This window comes from Sinohyriopsis cumingii, chromosome 1, assembly GCF_028554795.1.
Source record: "Sinohyriopsis cumingii isolate HCF-2022 chromosome 1, ASM2855479v2, whole genome shotgun sequence".
Taxonomy (NCBI): Eukaryota; Metazoa; Mollusca; class Bivalvia; order Unionida; family Unionidae; genus Sinohyriopsis; species Sinohyriopsis cumingii.
Window position 1 is genome coordinate 88160883 of NC_142961.1, and position 19214 is coordinate 88180096.

General features: G+C 33.9%; 1 protein-coding gene across 2 annotated transcripts in view; it reads left to right on the forward strand.

Moving 5' to 3' along the window:
• Positions 1-19214, forward strand: part of LOC149807302 (5'-AMP-activated protein kinase catalytic subunit alpha-2-like) — a 110382-nt gene that overhangs the window by 46158 nt on the left and 45010 nt on the right. Inside the window, exons 9-12 of one of the 2 annotated variants that reach the window (XM_089965047.1) lie at positions 1656-1761; positions 4562-4676; positions 11477-11547; positions 15109-15156. In XM_089965047.1, coding sequence (XP_089821173.1) covers positions 1656-1761; positions 4562-4676; positions 11477-11547; positions 15109-15156 — 340 coding nt within the window. The remainder of the gene's footprint in view (positions 1-1655; positions 1762-4561; positions 4677-11476; positions 11548-15108; positions 15157-19214) is intronic. The other variant, XM_089965058.1, reaches the window with a different exon arrangement.

Sequence of the window (19214 nt, forward strand, 5' to 3'; positions counted from 1 at the left end):
GTCTACAGCTAGGTCAGGTTTCAATAACAAAAATGATAAGGATCTTGTTTTTAATGCCACTTGTCTACAGCTAGGTCAGGTTTCAATAACAAAAATGATAAGGATCTTGTTTTTAATGCCACTTGTCTACAGCTAGGTCAGGTTTCAATAACAAAAATGATAAGGATCTTGTTTTTAATGCCACTTGTCTACAGCTAGGTCAGGTTTCAATAACAAAAATGATAAGGATCTTGTTTTTAATGCCACTTGTCTACAGCTAGGTCAGGTTTCAATAACAAAAATGATAAGGATCTTGTTTTTAATGCCACTTGTCTACAGCTAGGTCAGGTTTCAATAACAAAAATGATAAGGATCTTGTTTTTAATGCCACTTGTCTACAGCTAGGTCAGGTTTCAATAACAAAAAATGATAAGGATCTTGTTTTTAATGCCACTTGTCTACAGCTAGGTCAGGTTTCAATAACAAAAATGATAAGGATCTTGTTTTTAATGCCACTTGTCTACAGCTAGGTCAGGTTTCAATAACAAAAAATGATAAGGATCTTGTTTTTAATGCCACTTGTCTACAGCTAGGTCAGGTTTCAATAACAAAAATGATAAGGATCTTGTTTTTAATGCCACTTGTCTACAGCTAGGTCAGGTTTCAATAACAAAAAATGATAAGGATCTTGTTTTTAATGCCACTTGTCTACAGCTAGGTCAGGTTTCAATAACAAAAAATGATTTGTTGACATTTCCAACATCTATGTGCCTGTCACTGTCTTAAATGGCTTGCCTGAAATTCAGTAAACTTTTTAGTTTGATAACAGTTATTCTATTACTGTATGATAGCCAAGCCTTAAAATGTGCTAGTACCCATGGACCACCAACCAATAATATTGCTGGCAAAGGTGTGAGGTGTATTATAGTCTTCATGCACACTGAAGGCACGTTGGTCATTCAGACCTTATAACCATCACCAAGCCGTTAATATATTTTATACAAATTTACATCTTGTACACTTTGTGGCCATTTTTCAATGTTCATAAATATGTGTTCTAATATACATGGAGTAGTTGTCAACATAGAATAATTTCATTATTTATGATGTTATGTGGTAGTGGGTAGGCATTGTTATACCTGCTTGGCAAGTGAGATAGTTTTCAGCACTTCCTACTTGAAAACTTCAATTACAGACAGAAACATTTGTTGTGTTTTTTTTTGTTGGATTTTTTTAAAATGTGGGACAGATTGAAGTATTGGATGGAGTTGGAGATAAAACCCTAGTGGTGGTTTGGAGGGGTGGGGTGTTATGTTTCAGATTAGGCAAATTTTGAATAGCATAGAGATACGTGATTGTTAGACATCACATAACTGTTGGTGAAGTTGCTGCTTCTGTTGCCATATTGACTGATGGGGAAAGTTTAAATACATGTTTCGATTAAAGTCTAATTTTTAGGAAAGTTATGGAATGCAACCGAAAAATTGTGTTACATCATTTTGCATTAGTAGTATTTCATTAATTAGGTAGATTACATAACCTACTTTGAATTAATAAATCACATTACAGTTATATTTGTGCCAGCACCTAGACAGTAATGTCTGCATTAATATATCATTGACTTGTTTGTGCTGTCATGTAAGACTTTTTTTAAATGTCCCATTATCTCATTTCAGAGAGCATGAGTGGTTCAGGAAGGATCTACCATTGTACCTATTCCCACCTGATGCTGATCAGGATGCTTCTATAGTAGACATGGAAGTAGTGCGAGAAGTCTGTGAGGTTAGTAACTCTCTCCAGGATTATTTTTATTATTCAGTTGATATTAGATGAAAATTATTCACACATGTTAATATTTTAATATTTTGCAAGCCTTATATATATAAAAAATTAAAATTATTTAAACATATTTCATGAATTTGGTATAAAATGATCACAAATATAACAATGTATCAGTTGCATTTGAGTTTGATCAATTTCAAACAAAACACTATTGTAAATGGATATTAGGTACTGTATTGATTCTGACTTGAGCACCCATTTTCATCCTTTTTCAAACTTGTTGAGCACTTGTATTAGGTAAATTGTACAAGGTTTCAGTTTTGGGTGCCAGCTTGAAAGATTTCTGCTTTCCAAAGTTGTTGAGCACCATTTTTGAGGTGCTAAATATGATAAGATGACTATATTTATGTGAATTCATTCTTAATAGCATGAAAATCAGCTACTGATTGTCATTGTTAGTGGTTTTCATTTATTTAAAGTTTTTGCATCTTGCATTTCATTTGGTCTTCACTTAAATGACATGGTTGGTTTACTAACAATCACTTAAACCTATTATTTTTTATGCACTTTGATAGAAAAGCATGTTGCCTAATTTCTGGTAGGTCTAAAATAAAGGTTTGCACAAAGGATGATCTGCACTGAGAAGAAAACTATCCAAAAAAATCTTTCATGTCCATATTTCAATGCTTTTATGTATGATCAAAATAAAATAACATGAATTATTGTGCACTTCGTGTTTTTTAATGTAACAGTGAAATCTCTGAATTTGCATTTGTCCTTGACTTGCATATTACCAGGTACATTATTCATAAAGGATCTACTGTTACTTGTTGAATGTTTCTCTCACTGAAGATCGTTTTCCAAAGGTATAAAATGTACCTTGAAAAGAATGTGCAACATTTCAGTATGAAAATCATGCATACTTCAAAAAAGAACTAACAGAAAAAGTCTACAAAATATACCTTTTAAACAAAGATTTGGAGATGGATGACTTGATACATTTTTAGCTCACCTGGATGTAAGAACAAGTCAGTTTATAGTGTGGCTCATCATCCATTGTGCAGTTGTCATCTCGTCAACAATTGCTGTTTTCAGCAGCTTCTTAAAAATTGCCTGACCAGTTTTAACTTAGCTAGACACAGAGTATCATGGAATAGAGACTTGAAACTTTATGCAAGAGATAAAAATTTGCTGTCAAATATGGCTGCCATTACTAAAAATAGAAACTGTCTTTTCAAAAATTGCTGAAAAGTACTATTTGATCTTGTTGACAGAAAACATCCCGGTATTAAGAGCTTTCAAGTTCATGCACATGATGCTGATCCACTTTGAACTATGTGATATGTAATTTAATGTGTAATGTACATAATGCTCAGATTGATTTCTTTCAGGCTGAGGCACTTGCAATAAAGAAGAACCATATCAGTTTCTAGCTTAAAAGTTCAAAGGTCAAGGCCAGTGACTAAAAGAAGACGTTTCTGCATAATAACTTGAGTTCTCCACCATATACAGTTAACAAACTTTGTGCACATAGGGTACACAAGAACCCATTTGATTTCATGGTCAAAAGGTCAAAGGTCATTGTAATTGTTACTGAAAGAAAAGAAATATTTTCCACACTGGAACTGTTTCATCAGCTAAGGTTACCAAACTTTGTGGATGGCTTGCATTTGGTGTAAGGAAAAATTCTGTTGATTTTTTGTCAATAGGTCAAAGATCAAGGTCACTGACTGAAAGGGAAAAAAATGGTTTCTGCACATAGATGTCACATCAGTTCTACATGACATTCCTGAACCAGACTTTGTGGATGGATTGCACTTTGAGTTAGGCAGAATGCTATTGTTTTTAGATTTGAAGGGTCAAATGTCAAGGTCACTTACCTGAAAAAAGAAGATGGTTTCCACACAATAACATTTGTTCAATATCACAGACTTTGACTAAACACTGTAGATGTCTTGAACTTATCATAAGGAAGACGTCTGTTGATTTCAGAGTCAAAAGGTGATTGGTCAAGCTCACTAAGAAAAGAAATGGATTCCACACAAAAATTTTAGTTATCTACATAAAGGACTATTAAACATGGAGCAGGTATAATATGTCATTCATAGTACTGTTGTTAACACATATCATGAAACCACATAAAGCAGTGCATTTTGATGAGCACTATACCCTCACCACAAACAGAGGTCTTTGTGACCTGTCTTTACAATAGTTCACCCAGGAAGTGCTCTTATTTAGTTTGTGCAAAATGGATGACAAGTCTTGCAAATAAAGAGATTTCATATGCCATAAGTGACGAAAAGAAAAAATGAAACGGGGCACATTTTTTCTACCTTCATTCTGATACAGCTGTGCCAACCATTTGCTAAATGTCTAACATTTTCAGTCGTATCAATTCCCATAAGCAAGTGCTTCCAGTGACATGTAATGCCATTCATCATTTGTCAACTTGGCTAAGCTTCATTAAGAGGTAGCATGAAAAACAGGTAGTAAGGTAATATTTTGTCTGTTTGGCAAAGCTTGTTGCCTCTCAGTATAATATATTTCTCAAATAATTTTAAATAAACTTTGTAAAACAGGTTTTTATGTCATCAGGATCTTGGATGAATTAAATTATCAGCTAGAAGTATACATAGGAATTATGGCTTCATGTTTTGGAAATATTTTGTTTAGACTGTAGTAAAATAGGTACAAACTAGATGATATTCTTTTAATACTGCAAAAGCCTGCTTAGTAAAGCTAAGGTATGTAAGCCAGGTGAGTAATATCTGCCTAAATTGGGACGCTTTTTTCTCTTCAGAAATTTACTGTCAGTGAGTATGAGGTGCAGCGAGCCCTGCTTAACCGAGATCGCCACGATCAGCTGGTCATAGCCTACAACCTTATCATTGATAACATGCGGATGGCAACAGAAGGTTTGTATATAGCTAAATATCTCCATAAAAATTCAGGCTCTGTAATTTAGCTTGTCAGTGTATGCATGCATACCAGTGCACGATTTCCTGCAAATCCTCTTACATTGTTTTAGGAATTTTAATCAGGCTTCCAGTAGTTGGGTTTATTTGAGTCCAAGTTGTAAATATGGAGATATCCGAGGCAAATGGCATTTCCAAGACTACAGTATGCCAGCATCTGAGTAAATGAGTGCATTGTACAAAACCTTTTATTATTTTAACTGCTTTCATGGCTTACTGTGGCAAATCTCCATGCTCTTAATTGTGTATTTGTCTCTCCTCCCTGTTTTGTTTGAATTGTAAGCTAAGAGACACAATGAAAAATCCAGTATATATTGTATGTTTGTATGTGTCTGCATGCTAGAAATGCATGTGTGAAGTTCGGTTGAAAAAGTAAGAAAAAGCCACCCTAATAACAATTGTTGTACATTTGACCTTTGACCACTCCACCCCCATGACTAAAGGGAAAGGGCTGATGGTTTTCTAAGGGCAATTTATTTACCAAGTTCGGTAGGTAGGAAGAGATAGACAGGGTTCCCATGCTACTGGGAAATCGGGAAAAAGTCGGGAGAAATGATAATTTTTTCCCAACTGTGAAAAGTCCTGGAATTTAGCAAATATTGATGAAAGTTGGGGAAAACCCAGGAATTTTCCACCACCACTTGACACCCAAAACAATCACTTAACTGAGTCGTAACTTAACTGATTGTGAGTTAAATATATTGAGTTCTAACCAGAATATTCAGAGGGTGCAGTATGTATCATTTGGGTGCTTGCAATAAACATATATGCTGAGTCAATCCAAATACTCTCAGGATTAGATTCATCTAGCAGACTCTTATTGTCAAAGTCAGCTTGATATCCGTATTTTACGTGGAAGCTATGAAAACCACTCTAGCATCACAAGAGGCAAACATTGTGTTGGCAAAGTGTAGCCACTTACTGGATAGCCTAGAAAACTTTAAATGTTGTTAGATCAAGTGATACATGCATGAAATGGATAAGAAAATTACTTATTTTCTCAGAAATTGTGAGTATTAAAATCGGAGTTGATGAAATGTGACCTGGTACTCGAGATTTGCATTGCTAGTTGCATGAGTACACAAATCTAGCAGCCCACATTTTCAAATGTTGTAGAGGAAAAAGAAAAAAACAAAGATTAAATGAAAGTTGTATACTGGTTGTAATCAAAATAAAAATATGAAAGAACACAAAGTTTTCCATATTTATATATTCCAAGAACAACTTCTGGAGTTTTGTTGTATCACGGGGCTACCACGTTGACATGTGCTCTCTGCTTGATAAATCAGACTGGCCAGACTGCTGTTTTTTACAAAAGGTATCTGACTTTCATTTAATGCAATTGAATTTCTCGACAACAACATTAAAATGGAGTTTGTGACTATTGGACTTCGATGTTGTCTTTAGTGATTCGTGAAGTGACTAGTAATGCAAATGGTGATTACTGTTACAGTTTTCATCAATGACTTAGTTTCGTCTAGTCTGTCAGCAGAATAAAGACACAACAATTATAATACATGCCATTTATGAGAAAATAAATAATTTTTCTGTCGATTTCATGCAGGTATAAGTCAACACAACATAAGTTTAAATTGTCTAGGCCCACTGGTAAGCAACTACCATATGTCGCTACTGCACGGTGGCAGCAAATTCCAAATTTTCGATATGCACTTGCAACGACCCCACACCCCAACCTAAATGTCCAAGTATGAAAAATGGGGTGGGAATATTTGGAGGAAACCCGATTAAAAAACGGACTGCTATTTGTTTTAATCCATATTTGTAGTCCAAATTGTTGAGTCTTGGAGCTGAAATGAGAAATTGTCATCCCTTGTATTATATATTAAAATACTATTTGAGCCCCTGTATCAATACAGGTCTGGGGACTGGTTTAACGAATTACAAGAAGACAAGTTGATTTTACAGAAAATTCAGTCCATGTTTATACAACAGTATATAATTTTGAAGGTCTTTTATCAAAATTTTAATCAACCCTTTTGAAAATGTTTTTTAAATGATGGATTTGTAACCAGATCATCTTAAGGAGATTAGGTTGTTTGAAGACTTTTGCTTGTGATTTTATTGGCACAGATAAATTCAGGGTAAAACTCTCTTTGTTACAAGACAAGATTCTAATTTGTTGCGTTTGTGTTTGTATACTGTAATAGGAAATGTTTACTTTCTGTAAGATGCATATATATATATATATATATATATATATATATATATATATATATATATATATATATATATATATATTGCTATAGAATTCTTTAGAATTATAGGTTTGAAAGGAAAAAAACTAATGTATGTTCATTATGTCATTCATAGTTAGCAGCATAATGCAGGTCAGCAAAATAAAGTTAGAATTTTTTTGTGTGCATTGAAATGACTTTACATGCCAGTTTATAGGAATCTAATACAACTTGTTTCGTGTCATACATTTTGTGGTTTTGTACATGATCATCTTTTCTGGCTTAGACATTTTGGAGAGTGTTGAAAGAGAACTAACATTTGATTTAGAAAATGCATGTTTTATAATCTGAAATGTTTTTTAATTCCATTCAGTAATGGTCATATGTGAACCTTGAAAAAATTCATTTCATCCTGGAAAAACCATGGAAATGACCTGGAAATTTATCTTTTGAAAAGCGTGGGATCCATGAATTGAGCTCAGGACAGTGCAGGAATGCATGGACAATTTTAGGGAATCACAGTATTCTTCCACTAGCAAACACGAAGATATTAAAACTTTAATGGCTGTGAAGAAAGAATAGGCATCAACAATCCTGCTTCAATTTATTGTGAATATCATAGTATAATGCCATTAAATGCCTTAAAATGTACACTCTCATCATTTTTATCCATTTTTTACTAAGCACATGCATCATATCCTGGTGTGCTTTATTTGAAGAAAGTGGTTGCTAAAATCTGCCTAAAATGTCATAGTTATCCTGGAACTTGCACAATGCATGCATGGTGTCACATAGTGCCAAACTGAATGGGTTAAAACAGTCTTATATTTGTATTTTTCTGCTTGATGATGTTGGAAGAGAGCAAGAACATGGAAAGAATAGCGCTCACAACTTTTCTGCTAGGCAAGTCCACTCTGTGAAAATATACTTTATGACATCATTGGTGTACACTTAGCTGTGACTTGTATAACTTGCATGAACAAAATAAGATCTTTGTTTATGCAGAATATTATCTGTACCTATTTCACCATTCAGAGTATATACATATGAATAGTGTCTGACAAAATCTTGTGAACTGTTGATGTGGGTTGTCCATTGGGTTACCAATGGATATAATTACTTGTACTACAGTTGTACAGAGTGTAAAAGGTCAGAATAGAATACATATAAATATCATGTAACAAGGAAAATGGAAAGTCTTGAAGCAGTCAGTTTCATATAAAAATGCCTTCTCTGGGCTACTGAACTCGAATTGAGCTAACATTCATTTCCTGGTAGCCCTTTGTGCTGCCATCTGACTTTGAAATTTGTTGCACCTGGATTTTTGTATTGACCAAATTTGACATAAAGCATAAAGTAACAAAGGGCTCTTGAAGGGAAAATCTGGGATGAAGTGTAATCAGTACTCTAGAATTCATCTTCAAAATTGTCTCACTGTTGGTCAACCAGTTTTGGAAAAACTGGCCCTAAGTTTCTAAATTTTTCTAACACAGGTCTTCATTTTCTCTGAGAGAGTGCTACCTCTGTGACATAAATTTGGCTTTTATATTAATTCACATGTTAGCCCTGAGTGAGAGCAAGTGAGAACATTCTTGTGAACAATAGATAATGTCATATCCATGATCAGTCTGCTGAGGGGGTTTGTGAAATGTTAGGACAAAAGTATGATTAAACCTTACATGTGTATTTTTAATTTATAAATGAACTTGTACCTTTTTCAGTTCCTTTTTTTAAAATCTGGATCTTATTTAGAAATATGGTTTGTTTTCTCCTGACTTTGTTTTAATCATGTTTGAAGATGAACTAATTTACCACATATAATAATGAATATTCTTGTATGCATGCATTTTGTATTTAATATTCATCTAAATACACCTGAAGCACAAATTTAGTAGCTGTAAAAATACAGAAACACTTTGAGGAATAGAGACTTCTAGATAAGGTATAGAATCAGTCTTTCAATCGTCAATGAGAGGTGTCAGTGTGGAAGAGAAAGGGAGTTAATTACAGCCCCAATTGACAAAGTCAGAGGAGCCATATAACACTTAAGTCCATCCATTTGTCTATCAACAAGTTGGTCGCTACAAAAAGCTTTTAACAAATTAGGTATGCAATTTTATTTACAATTGTCTATATCTACATTTAGAAGAGTTATTTCCCCGATTGACCAGCATCCTTATTGAGGTTTCTGCATTACAACTTTTGAATTTTAATAGGACTGACCTTAAGTCTTATAATGATGAGACCATAAAGGAGTTTCATTTCCATGTCTTCATTTATAGATGTTAATTCTCTGATTTCCTGTCATCCTTTGCTTTCCACAGCATAACTTTATGCAGATTTGCTGGATTTAAACCAGATTTGACATGGACCATTATATTGATGAGATCTGAAATGAATTGATTTGCCACATTCCATAACTTCATTTACGGGAGTTATGCCCCCATATTGCCCACCCTCCTGACATTGTTTTCCGTAGCATAAAATTATCAAGGGTTGGTGGATTTCAACCAGATTTGTTGCGCTGTTTTTATATTACGAGGTCTTGAATGACATTGAATTCTGACATTTCACCTCCACATTTACAGGAAGTGTGTTGTGCCCCCATAATTGCCCACATGGCTGACTGGTTTCTGTGGGATTGTTGTAGTTTAACAAAATATTTTTCATGTAGCTTGATATTGACAGGACTTACAGCCCCTGGTTTCCCATTCTTTCAGCTTTGGATTGTTCAGCATAATTTTACTTAGGATTCTTGAATTTCAGCTAAATTTAGCATGCATCCTGATATTGAAAGATTTTGAATGAGTTTGACTTCTAGTAGATCCACATCATTTATGAAAGATATGGTCCTATGTTTTCCTCCTGACTTTGCCTTTTGCTGCATTAGTTTACTATGGATTTTTGGATTTCAGCTAAATTTGGAATGAAGTTGCTTGTTAAACAGACATAGCAGTTTTTTTTTTTCTTTCTAGCCTTCCACAACATTATTTAAAAGAATTATTGCTCATGATTTGTTATCATCTAACTTTGGTTTCCTAATGCAAGTTCTTCTCTCTAAGACCTTGATAATTGAAGTTTAATTAGCTGTTCCCTGTATTGCATTGGTAACAGCTCAGGTTAGTTCATCTCAGAGTACTGGTATAGAGCCATCGTGGCATAGTCCAGTGATAATAAAATCTTGGCCTATATAATTCTTGTCTGATCAACCAAACATTTGAGGATTGCTTAGAATTATTTCAGATTTAGTATAGTGCTAACAAGTTCAAAAATCATATTTCCCTCTCATTTTATGAATCTACTGATTCAAATATAACTGCATTTACCAACTTTAAATGGCAGTTGCAAAACTGAATAAAATTTGACAAAGCATTAAAATTTGTACATTCATGCCACTCTGCTATCATATATGGATACCGTTACTAAAAGTAGAAAAAACTTTAAATGACTGTTTCTCGTAAACTACTGTGCAGAAATTGACAAGATTTGTCAGAATGTACTTGTGCATAAAGCTCTATCAAGTTTGCACACATTAGAGGAGTTTACGGTATGGCCTTCATTATTACAAACAGTAAGGTTTGAGCATCCACCTCAGATGCGGGAGGTCACAGCAAACCCAAGCCAAGTCATACCAAAGACTTATATAAATGGCACTAACAGCTGCCATGATAGGTACTCAGCTTTAAGAAGTTAGTGTTAGGACTGGTTGGCATGGTGTTAGAATAATGTGAATGGGTGGGACATGATGCTAAATGTCTGCAGCATGATGCCTCACTGCTAGACATCACTATAAACTGCCACTCTGCAGACATCATAGTGATATGACTGAAAAATTGTTAAAGCTACATTAAAAATCTAAATCACACACACACCAAAAACAGTAAAACCTTCAAATGACTTCTTATAAAACATTAACTGAATTTGAACGAATTTGACGGAGTCTATTCTGGCATGAAAGTCTTTCAGATGTGTACAAATCATATATATTTGCAATAAAATGGAGCTGCCTTTACTATAAAAACCTTTAAATATTTTCTTCTCAATAACCACTCAGTGATGGAAGCCATTTGTGTGAAGGCCTTCAAAATATGAATAAATCATGCTGAGTTGACTTCAGAATATGAAAAATTAATGCTGAGCTGCCATTATATGTAAGCAATGGAAAACATTTTAACAGCTTCCAGAAAAAACCTAGAAAATAGAACTTTACCAGATTTTACAGAAAGTCATTTTTTCAGGTTTGTATAGATGATGCTGTTTTCTCATCAACTATGGGTACAGTTATTTAAAGTGTATAAAGCATTAAATACATAATATCATATTAACCCATGATTTTTAGGTCTTCCGTTACTGCTTTTAGGTGGTGTTAGCTATGTTAGTGATCTCTGATGTATTTGGGTCTTTTGTTGGATTAATGCCACTGTGGAGCAGGCATGGTGTAGCATTCCAGACTTAATGTTCAAGTGTCTAGGATTCCAAATAATTGTCTTTTCATGGAAATTCATGTTGCATTCTTCATTTTGGAGCATTATTATATATTTCCAGCCTCATCAGCCAGTATAAATATTCAGGATTTCTACCTGGCCTCAAGTCCTCCACCAGACTCCTTCATGTTGGTAAGTTTGTTTTAAGAGTTGTTTCCCATGCTCTATCATGCAACTGTTAAGCAAGGCTGCACTTGGTTCACACAGACTGCTACTGGTAATGCAATTATTTTTTGCCCGTCATATTTGCACAGACAGATTTGACAGATAACACGCTGTCGGATTTGAGATCATCCTTTTTTTGTAGCAGGAAAATCAATTCAGTTGTCAGAAATGGTAATGCCATTGTGATGTCATAACACTCTAAATGGCATACAGTTTTTCATGATAAGTGAATGAGGGGTAATAAGTCTACTTTATTCTTCATGAACGTGGAGTCCACATAACAAATGTCCAGTGTACAAGAAAGCTACATGTCATGGATGCTTCACATTTCAATCAAAATGCACATGGCACAATAGTAGCTACATTTCAAAGTGCAAATTCCATGAATGGCCTGTTTCATTTGTATATGTGACTAACTAAGCAAAAAGTGGCCTCCAGTGTGTATGATTTAATTGCCCCTGAAACTAGTCTTGAACATCCTTTTTTCCCCAATAGTCATTCATGGATGAGAAATATAAAAGATCCTTGCAAAAATATAAACCTATGAATAAATTCATAATTGGAATATAAATTGACATCCATTTTGATGCAGACGGAAGGTTCTGTTCTGTGTAAAGGTTTGTTTCTGTAACAAAATGTTGCTCAAGATCTTGATCCTATTTCAATTCAAATTAATGAGAAGGTAAAGTTTTGTCTGCATGCTGAATTACTGTCCATTCAACCTCGGTATATGGGTAAACTTTATGATTAATAAAGTTCTCAAATGCTCTGTTAGCTTGAAAACCATCAAAGTCCTCATTATCATTAATATCCATCAAAAATACAAGTTAACTAGTTATCTTCTACTCAATTCATTTCAGTGTAGTCAAGATCATGATCAGTACTGATTAAATATTGATTACCCTGGCAAAACTGTCTTTTTTTTAATCAAAATCATTTTTAATCACATCATTTAGTGTGTATAAGTATGGAGCTAATTGTCCTCCTTGATGGCACCCTCTTCCTAAATTAAAGAACTGACTGTTGTTATTGACACTGCATTTTGACTTGTTACAAAATAGTCTGAACCAATAGCAAATAGACTCACCAAAATTGTAAAATTCAGAGCATTTTCCAAGAAGCCCAATGCTTTTCCAAAAATTGTATATACTTCAGAGCATTTTCCTAGAAGCCCAATGCTTTTCCTAAATCTGTTAACAAGAGAAGGCCAGGCTGATTTGTTTTGTCGAGGTAGTTTAAAAAAATCATATAAAATTCTAGTCTGTCAATAAATCTCAATTTCATAAAAGTTTTCTGGTAATTTATAATAGAAGGAAGTATGTTAAGCTTATTTACTGTTAAAGCTAATGATATTTTCTAGTCGAAATTAAGTAATGAAATTAGTCTCCAATTGGTTACAAATCTTGTATCTGTATCTTCTTTTGGAATGGACGTGATAATTCCCTTGGACTGACATTTGGACAGTTTTGTTTTCATATCCAAAATTCAGAGATTATTGAAAATTCCACTCAAAAAAAACTTTTAAAAATTTTTTTACCATGAAATGGTTTAATTTTTCATGTTTTTTTTGTTAATGCTCAGCCACATTTAGGAATGGTCAACTTGTGCTACAAAAGTTGTTCTCAGCAGCAGACAGTTTTTTTATCTTGCATGAAGAAGTGTTTGTTGATTATTAGCTTTTCATAAAAATCCTTTTATTTATTCAGTATTTCATTTTGATCCGTTAATCTCTCCCCTCATCCAAATTTAATTACTTCACTATTTTGTTAGTGTAGTTTCTCTTTTCCAAGTTGAGAAAGTATTTGCTATGACCATCAAAATTGACCAAGATTGTTCTATTTCTATGAATTAACTTATCTAATAACAATGTATCTACCATCATCATCATATTTTATTCTTTAGGCAAACAGATTCAGGATTCTAATCTAAACAGAATGTCAACATCAGTACTACTGCTAATAACACACTGAAAACCCCTTTCTGTTTCCCATTATTTCTCAATCTCAGCAGTACTGTGTTTCTTGTAAACATGTATGGTAATCTATGAATTATTTTGTTTAACCCAGTGGAAGATGTCCCTTCTTTTAAAATTGGAAATGTCAAAATTATGCGAGTTCACCTTAATCAAAAGAGACAAAGCGTGCCTATTCAAACACACAATTGCAAATTCAAAAAACATAAAACTAGTAGTGTAATTATTTGCCATGACCATTTGGGAGATGAGAATCCCCAAAAGTATAATCAGTGGTATACAATACACTAAAGTGTTGGATAGATATAATCACCAGCTGCTACAAAACTATACAAGTGCTAATGATGATAAGAATTTATTCCATGATATTCCCCATAATAAAAAGTGATAAAACTTTCAGAATTATCCAAATTGGATATAAAATAACTTTGAACAACTTGGAAGTTAATGTTGTGATTCTTATAGTGTTGAATTTAATCCACAAAATCTTCTTTCCTGATTAATGCAAGATTCTAACTGTAGAAGTGTGAAAGAAAATCATATAACACACCCTAGTGGTCCATTTTTGCATGGCAGGTCATAGTTGTGTTTACTTTCTATGCCTTACACAACATGACTGATTCAGAATACTTCAGAGTTTACATGAACAGGCCATCTTTCCTAAGACGTGTCAGATTATGTAAAGTTGCTACATGTGAAACAAGTGCAGCCTATCTTGTAAGGCCTGAATTTCACCAACCAATTAAAGGCCTATTGGTGAAATACAGACCAAATTTGCTTTTAGCTTGCAAAGTCTTTCTGTCGCTAGAATGATATTGTAATGATGATTTTTTGTGTGCTGGATATGTTGTGCATTTCTTCAGAGGATAAACAGATGAAATATTTCCACAAGGCATCCATATATTATTATTACCAAAGACTCATATTATTAAAGATATCAGCTATCAGTGTGTGTTTGTTCTTGCTAGTGCAACTCCTTAATGATGGAAACAGTTCTGGTGTAATATTATCTATTACTTTGCAGTGGGAGCATCTTGATATGGTCATGTCTATCTGTCTGTCTGTCTGACCATCCAAGAAGCTTTTTCATGTGTTTGTATGACATCTACTCAGTGTAGACAATTGAAATTTGGTAGGCATATACAATTCATATGTTCATGCCATTATAGCAATTTTCAATTTTTAAAAAGATTTTAACTTTCTATAACTAGATTCAAATGTCTGCTGTGGCAGCATACAAGTTTTACAAAGACTGATCTTGTTGGGGTTTTGTTTTATGATATAAATCGGATCTCCTTCAATGTATGATTTAACCAAACTATTTTAGCCATCATAACAAAATAATGTTTATGTTCACTTATAACTATTTCATCAACAATTTTAGTATAAATAGTTTAATTTCTATGTTTGCCTTTTAAGAATTGCATGCAGGTTGTGAGAACATTTGACAGTTTCCAAGAGAACTGATCATTTTTAAACAGCATAACCAGAGCTCATTACATTTTGCATTTTTTTTATATCTGAATATACATATATTGTTTCTTGCTCCACAATAGAACAAGTACTCTCACATACTGGGTTCCCCATCTTCAGATCAACACCAGGTATGAACAGTTGATGTAACTACATGCTTCCATTCATGCAGTGGCATTTATTTCCTTGGAATGCTGTCTTCATCCTGTTTTCATTCATCTTGTAGGCTTCAGTGAGCTGTTTAATGCTGTAGTATTATACACAGATCAGGCTTGAAAGATTAATACTCCCAATACAAGTACTACACAAGTCATAAGAGTTGCAGATGAAACGCTTTATGTGAGTGCATGCTTTTTATTGAGCTCTCTGTAGGCTTCATACATAGGGGACTCTATACTCTCAATCTGCAGACTCTTGGAGCCCAGGTAGAAAAATGGATGGGGGGAACTTGGTGGATGACAGGAATGTATAATATCTGAATATGTTTCAAATCAAGGTAGTAAATGAACAACTACTTATTTACAAGACAAACTTAATTTTACATTATTTTCTAACACTATTGGAATGTGAGATTGCTTTATAATGTTTTCTGGTATTCATTTACATTTATTAACTATATGACCAAAATAATGCTTTTTCATTCTTCGCATAGCCTGTTTTGGAAAACTGGAACCATATGATTAGTGATTTTATTTGTTTCAAGACTTAGTATTTATGCCTAGGATACACAGCTGTAGATGAGGGTGTGTCCAAAACCTAGTATTGGTGGGTCCAGGATGTACACAAAGCTGTTACAGAGAGCTCAGTTAAATTCTAAAGGAGTATGCACCCTATTCAGCTCTCCCCAGTTATAACATGGTACTTGGATTTCATAAATTCTGACCACAGTACAATGAGAATTAGAAAATTCTATGATTTTTTTTATTGGGAAGAGGGCTCAAAATTGACACTAGTATTTTACTAGTTGCAATTTTGATATGCCAGTACATGGCAAGCTGAAAAAAATGGTGTGTGTGTGTGTGTGTGTGTATATATATATATATATATATATATATATATATATATATATATATATATATATATATATATATATATATATAGTTGGCACTTTAAGAAAACAAAAGGACATTTATAATGTAAATCATTAGATGTATAAAGACATAATCACAGCAGTTCAAAATTTACTTAGTCATATCATGTATAATAATTGAGACAGACTGATTAGAGTATTGGTTTACTGGAGTGTTACTGTTACAGTTAGTAATATTGGCTAATTAGAGTCAAGGACTGATCATAAAAACATCTGGTAATGTCCAAATCTAGTACAATAATGGTGCTGATGTAAAGTTTTCACATGATAAATTTTCAAAATGATAAAATTAAGTTTTTAGAATGATGGTCATGAACTCTATAATATTCCCATGTCATATCTGGAATTGTTTTTTAGCAAGGTGTATTACATTGAGGGAGAGCTGCAATGCATTATTTAAGCATTTTATTTGCAACTTTTATGACACTACGGTTGCACTTTATTATCTTGCATGGTGATCAATCAGATCTTCACATGGAGATTGCTGAATACTCCATATTCCAGTGCTTTCTTAAAAATGTTAAGCAAAATGCTGCCATGTTTTATCTTGGGTATTTACACAAGTTCAGCTTTGCACTATTTCCACAATGTGGATTCAAGACTGTATTTGTATTATGCAAAGCCAGATCTGTGTCTGTTTATTAATTTTGTTTTTGATTTTCAAGTGATAAGTGTTGACCCTGATTTACTAGTGCATTAGTTTGTGCAGCCGCAGATCAGGGTTAGTCTATGTAGTATGCAATGTGGTATGCATTATAGGCAGATAAATTGTGTTTTATGCTCCTTACAATTTCTTCTTTTATTATTCTTTTATCAACACGTTCTAATCGATATTGTTTTCTTTTTTCTCTACTTTGCAGAAGCACTTGTTGCCTCATTGTCCTAACCAGGAAATAAAAATGGCTTTCCTATAGTTAGTAACCATGTTCATAAATTAAACTTAAGTATGTTTTCCTGTACCACTGAGCAAGCAAATACAAATTTTTGGCCAGTGCCTGTTGGGATTTTTGGTCCCACCCCAGTAAGTAATATGGAGGGCAGGTAGCAATTGCTCTCAGGCAGGCTGCCTCTTAGCATTTCATTTCCAGAGCATAACTCTCAGCAGGGTTCCTGGACCCTCCTGATTTTTGAGGAGGTCCTGCAATCCAGCTGGAATTTGAATTTACTGAAAATATCCTGGAAACCTTGAAAATTAATTTTTGTCATAAAATGTCCTGGAATTGATATTAAAAAGCTACTGGAAGTGATTTTAAAAAGCTAAACTCAATTTTATGAGAGAAAATAAATTAGTTTTCCACTGTAACTTCACGGTGAACAATTTTGTGACAATCATTATTTTGATAGCCATGGTGGAGTCAGGTAAATAAGAGATTTTGCAGACATGCCTTCAACTGTAGTATTGTGTCTTTAATCAAAGTATGAGACTTTAAAAATGACTCCTGAAATTTGTCCTTTTCTCCTGGAAAACTACTGGAAAATAAAAACCACTGTTGCAGGAACCTTGTCATAAATGTTCTATGTATTTCAAACAAGCACAGCATACATATCAAATGTGATGATTTCCAATTTCCTCTGAAAAATTGTGGCTTTTAAACAAATCCCATTCTTCCCTTTGCTCTAATGGTCATAGACAAGAAGAGCTTATGAGCTGGTCATTTGTCCATCACCTCTCATTTGACATCCATCCATTCAGAAGCACAAGTTTGTTACTGCTACTTCTCCTAAGCTACTTGGAGGATTGCCATGAAACTTTTCACACACATTCATCCCATGGTGTAGTTGGTCCTGAATGAAAATGGTGCTGCTCACCTATTCCATTTTAAATTTTATTGTTATTGTTACTCCTCCTGAATTAATGGTCATATCAAAAACAGTTTTCACTAAGATTTCTTGAGATGCCTAATTGGCTCTAAATTAAACTGGTGCTCATGGCAGCCGTCTTGAAAATTTGATCTCTACTCCTCACACATTAATGGTCATATCGATATGGAGTTTTCACTTATGTGGAACAGTTAGTTCTCACTGAAAAGGGTGCTGCTTTTGGGGTCCATCTTGAATATTTTGTTTATGTACTTCTCTTACATGGATGGTCACATCAGTATGTAGTTTTCATTGCAAGACTTCTTATGATGTCTAGTTGGTCCTAAATGAAAATGTTGCTGATCTAAGTCCAATATGGCCATCTTGTGAAAACCTTCTTGTCACAACTCCTCTTGAACAGAAAGTTATGCTGACATGGTTTTTTTACCAAAAGACTTCTTATGATGTCCAGCTGGTCTTAAATGGTCATGTTGCTGATCTGATATCCAATATGGCCACCACACAGCGCCATCTTCAAAATCTTATTGCTACTTCTTCAAAATGGATGGTCTTATGAACATGAGGTTTTCACTAGAAGACTTCTTATGATGTCTAATTGGATCTAAATGAAAATTGCAATGATCTGATGTCCATTATGGCCAGCAGAGCAGCCATCTTGAAAATTTTGTTATTGCTTCTCCTCCTTAAAGGAAAGTCAGATCTTGACAATATTTTTTTCTCTACTCCTTTCCATATGGAGTTTTCACCATTAAACTTCTTATGATGCCTAGTTGGTCCTAAATGAAAATGTTACTAGTCATACATCTGATATCGCTGCCTCCGTGACTTATAAAAATCATGTTTCACTTCTTCTAAATAGATAATTATGACACATGATTTTCACCAAAAGAATTCAGATGTTTTCTAATTTGTCATTAATGAAAAATGGCACCAAGCTGACATCCATTATATGTACCACAGCAGCTAAATTGAAGATCTTATTCTTGCTAAAGAATATTAGAGATGGTTTCAACACTCAGAAGTTAAAAGGAAGAAATTGTCTTACCTTGAATCCTGGAAAAATAATTAGCCAGTAGAGCATCAGTCTCTTTGTTTACATTGCAAAAACTTAACATTTTCACAATAACAATCTCACCAAATAGAACATGCATAGTGACCCATTAATACCTGCTATTATTGCATTGCTATCTTTTCCCTGTGCTAGTCCCCATTCCGAAGACATTATTCCCTCCTCCAGTTAGTAAAAAGCATGATCCTGGTCCACTTCTGACTGTTCAA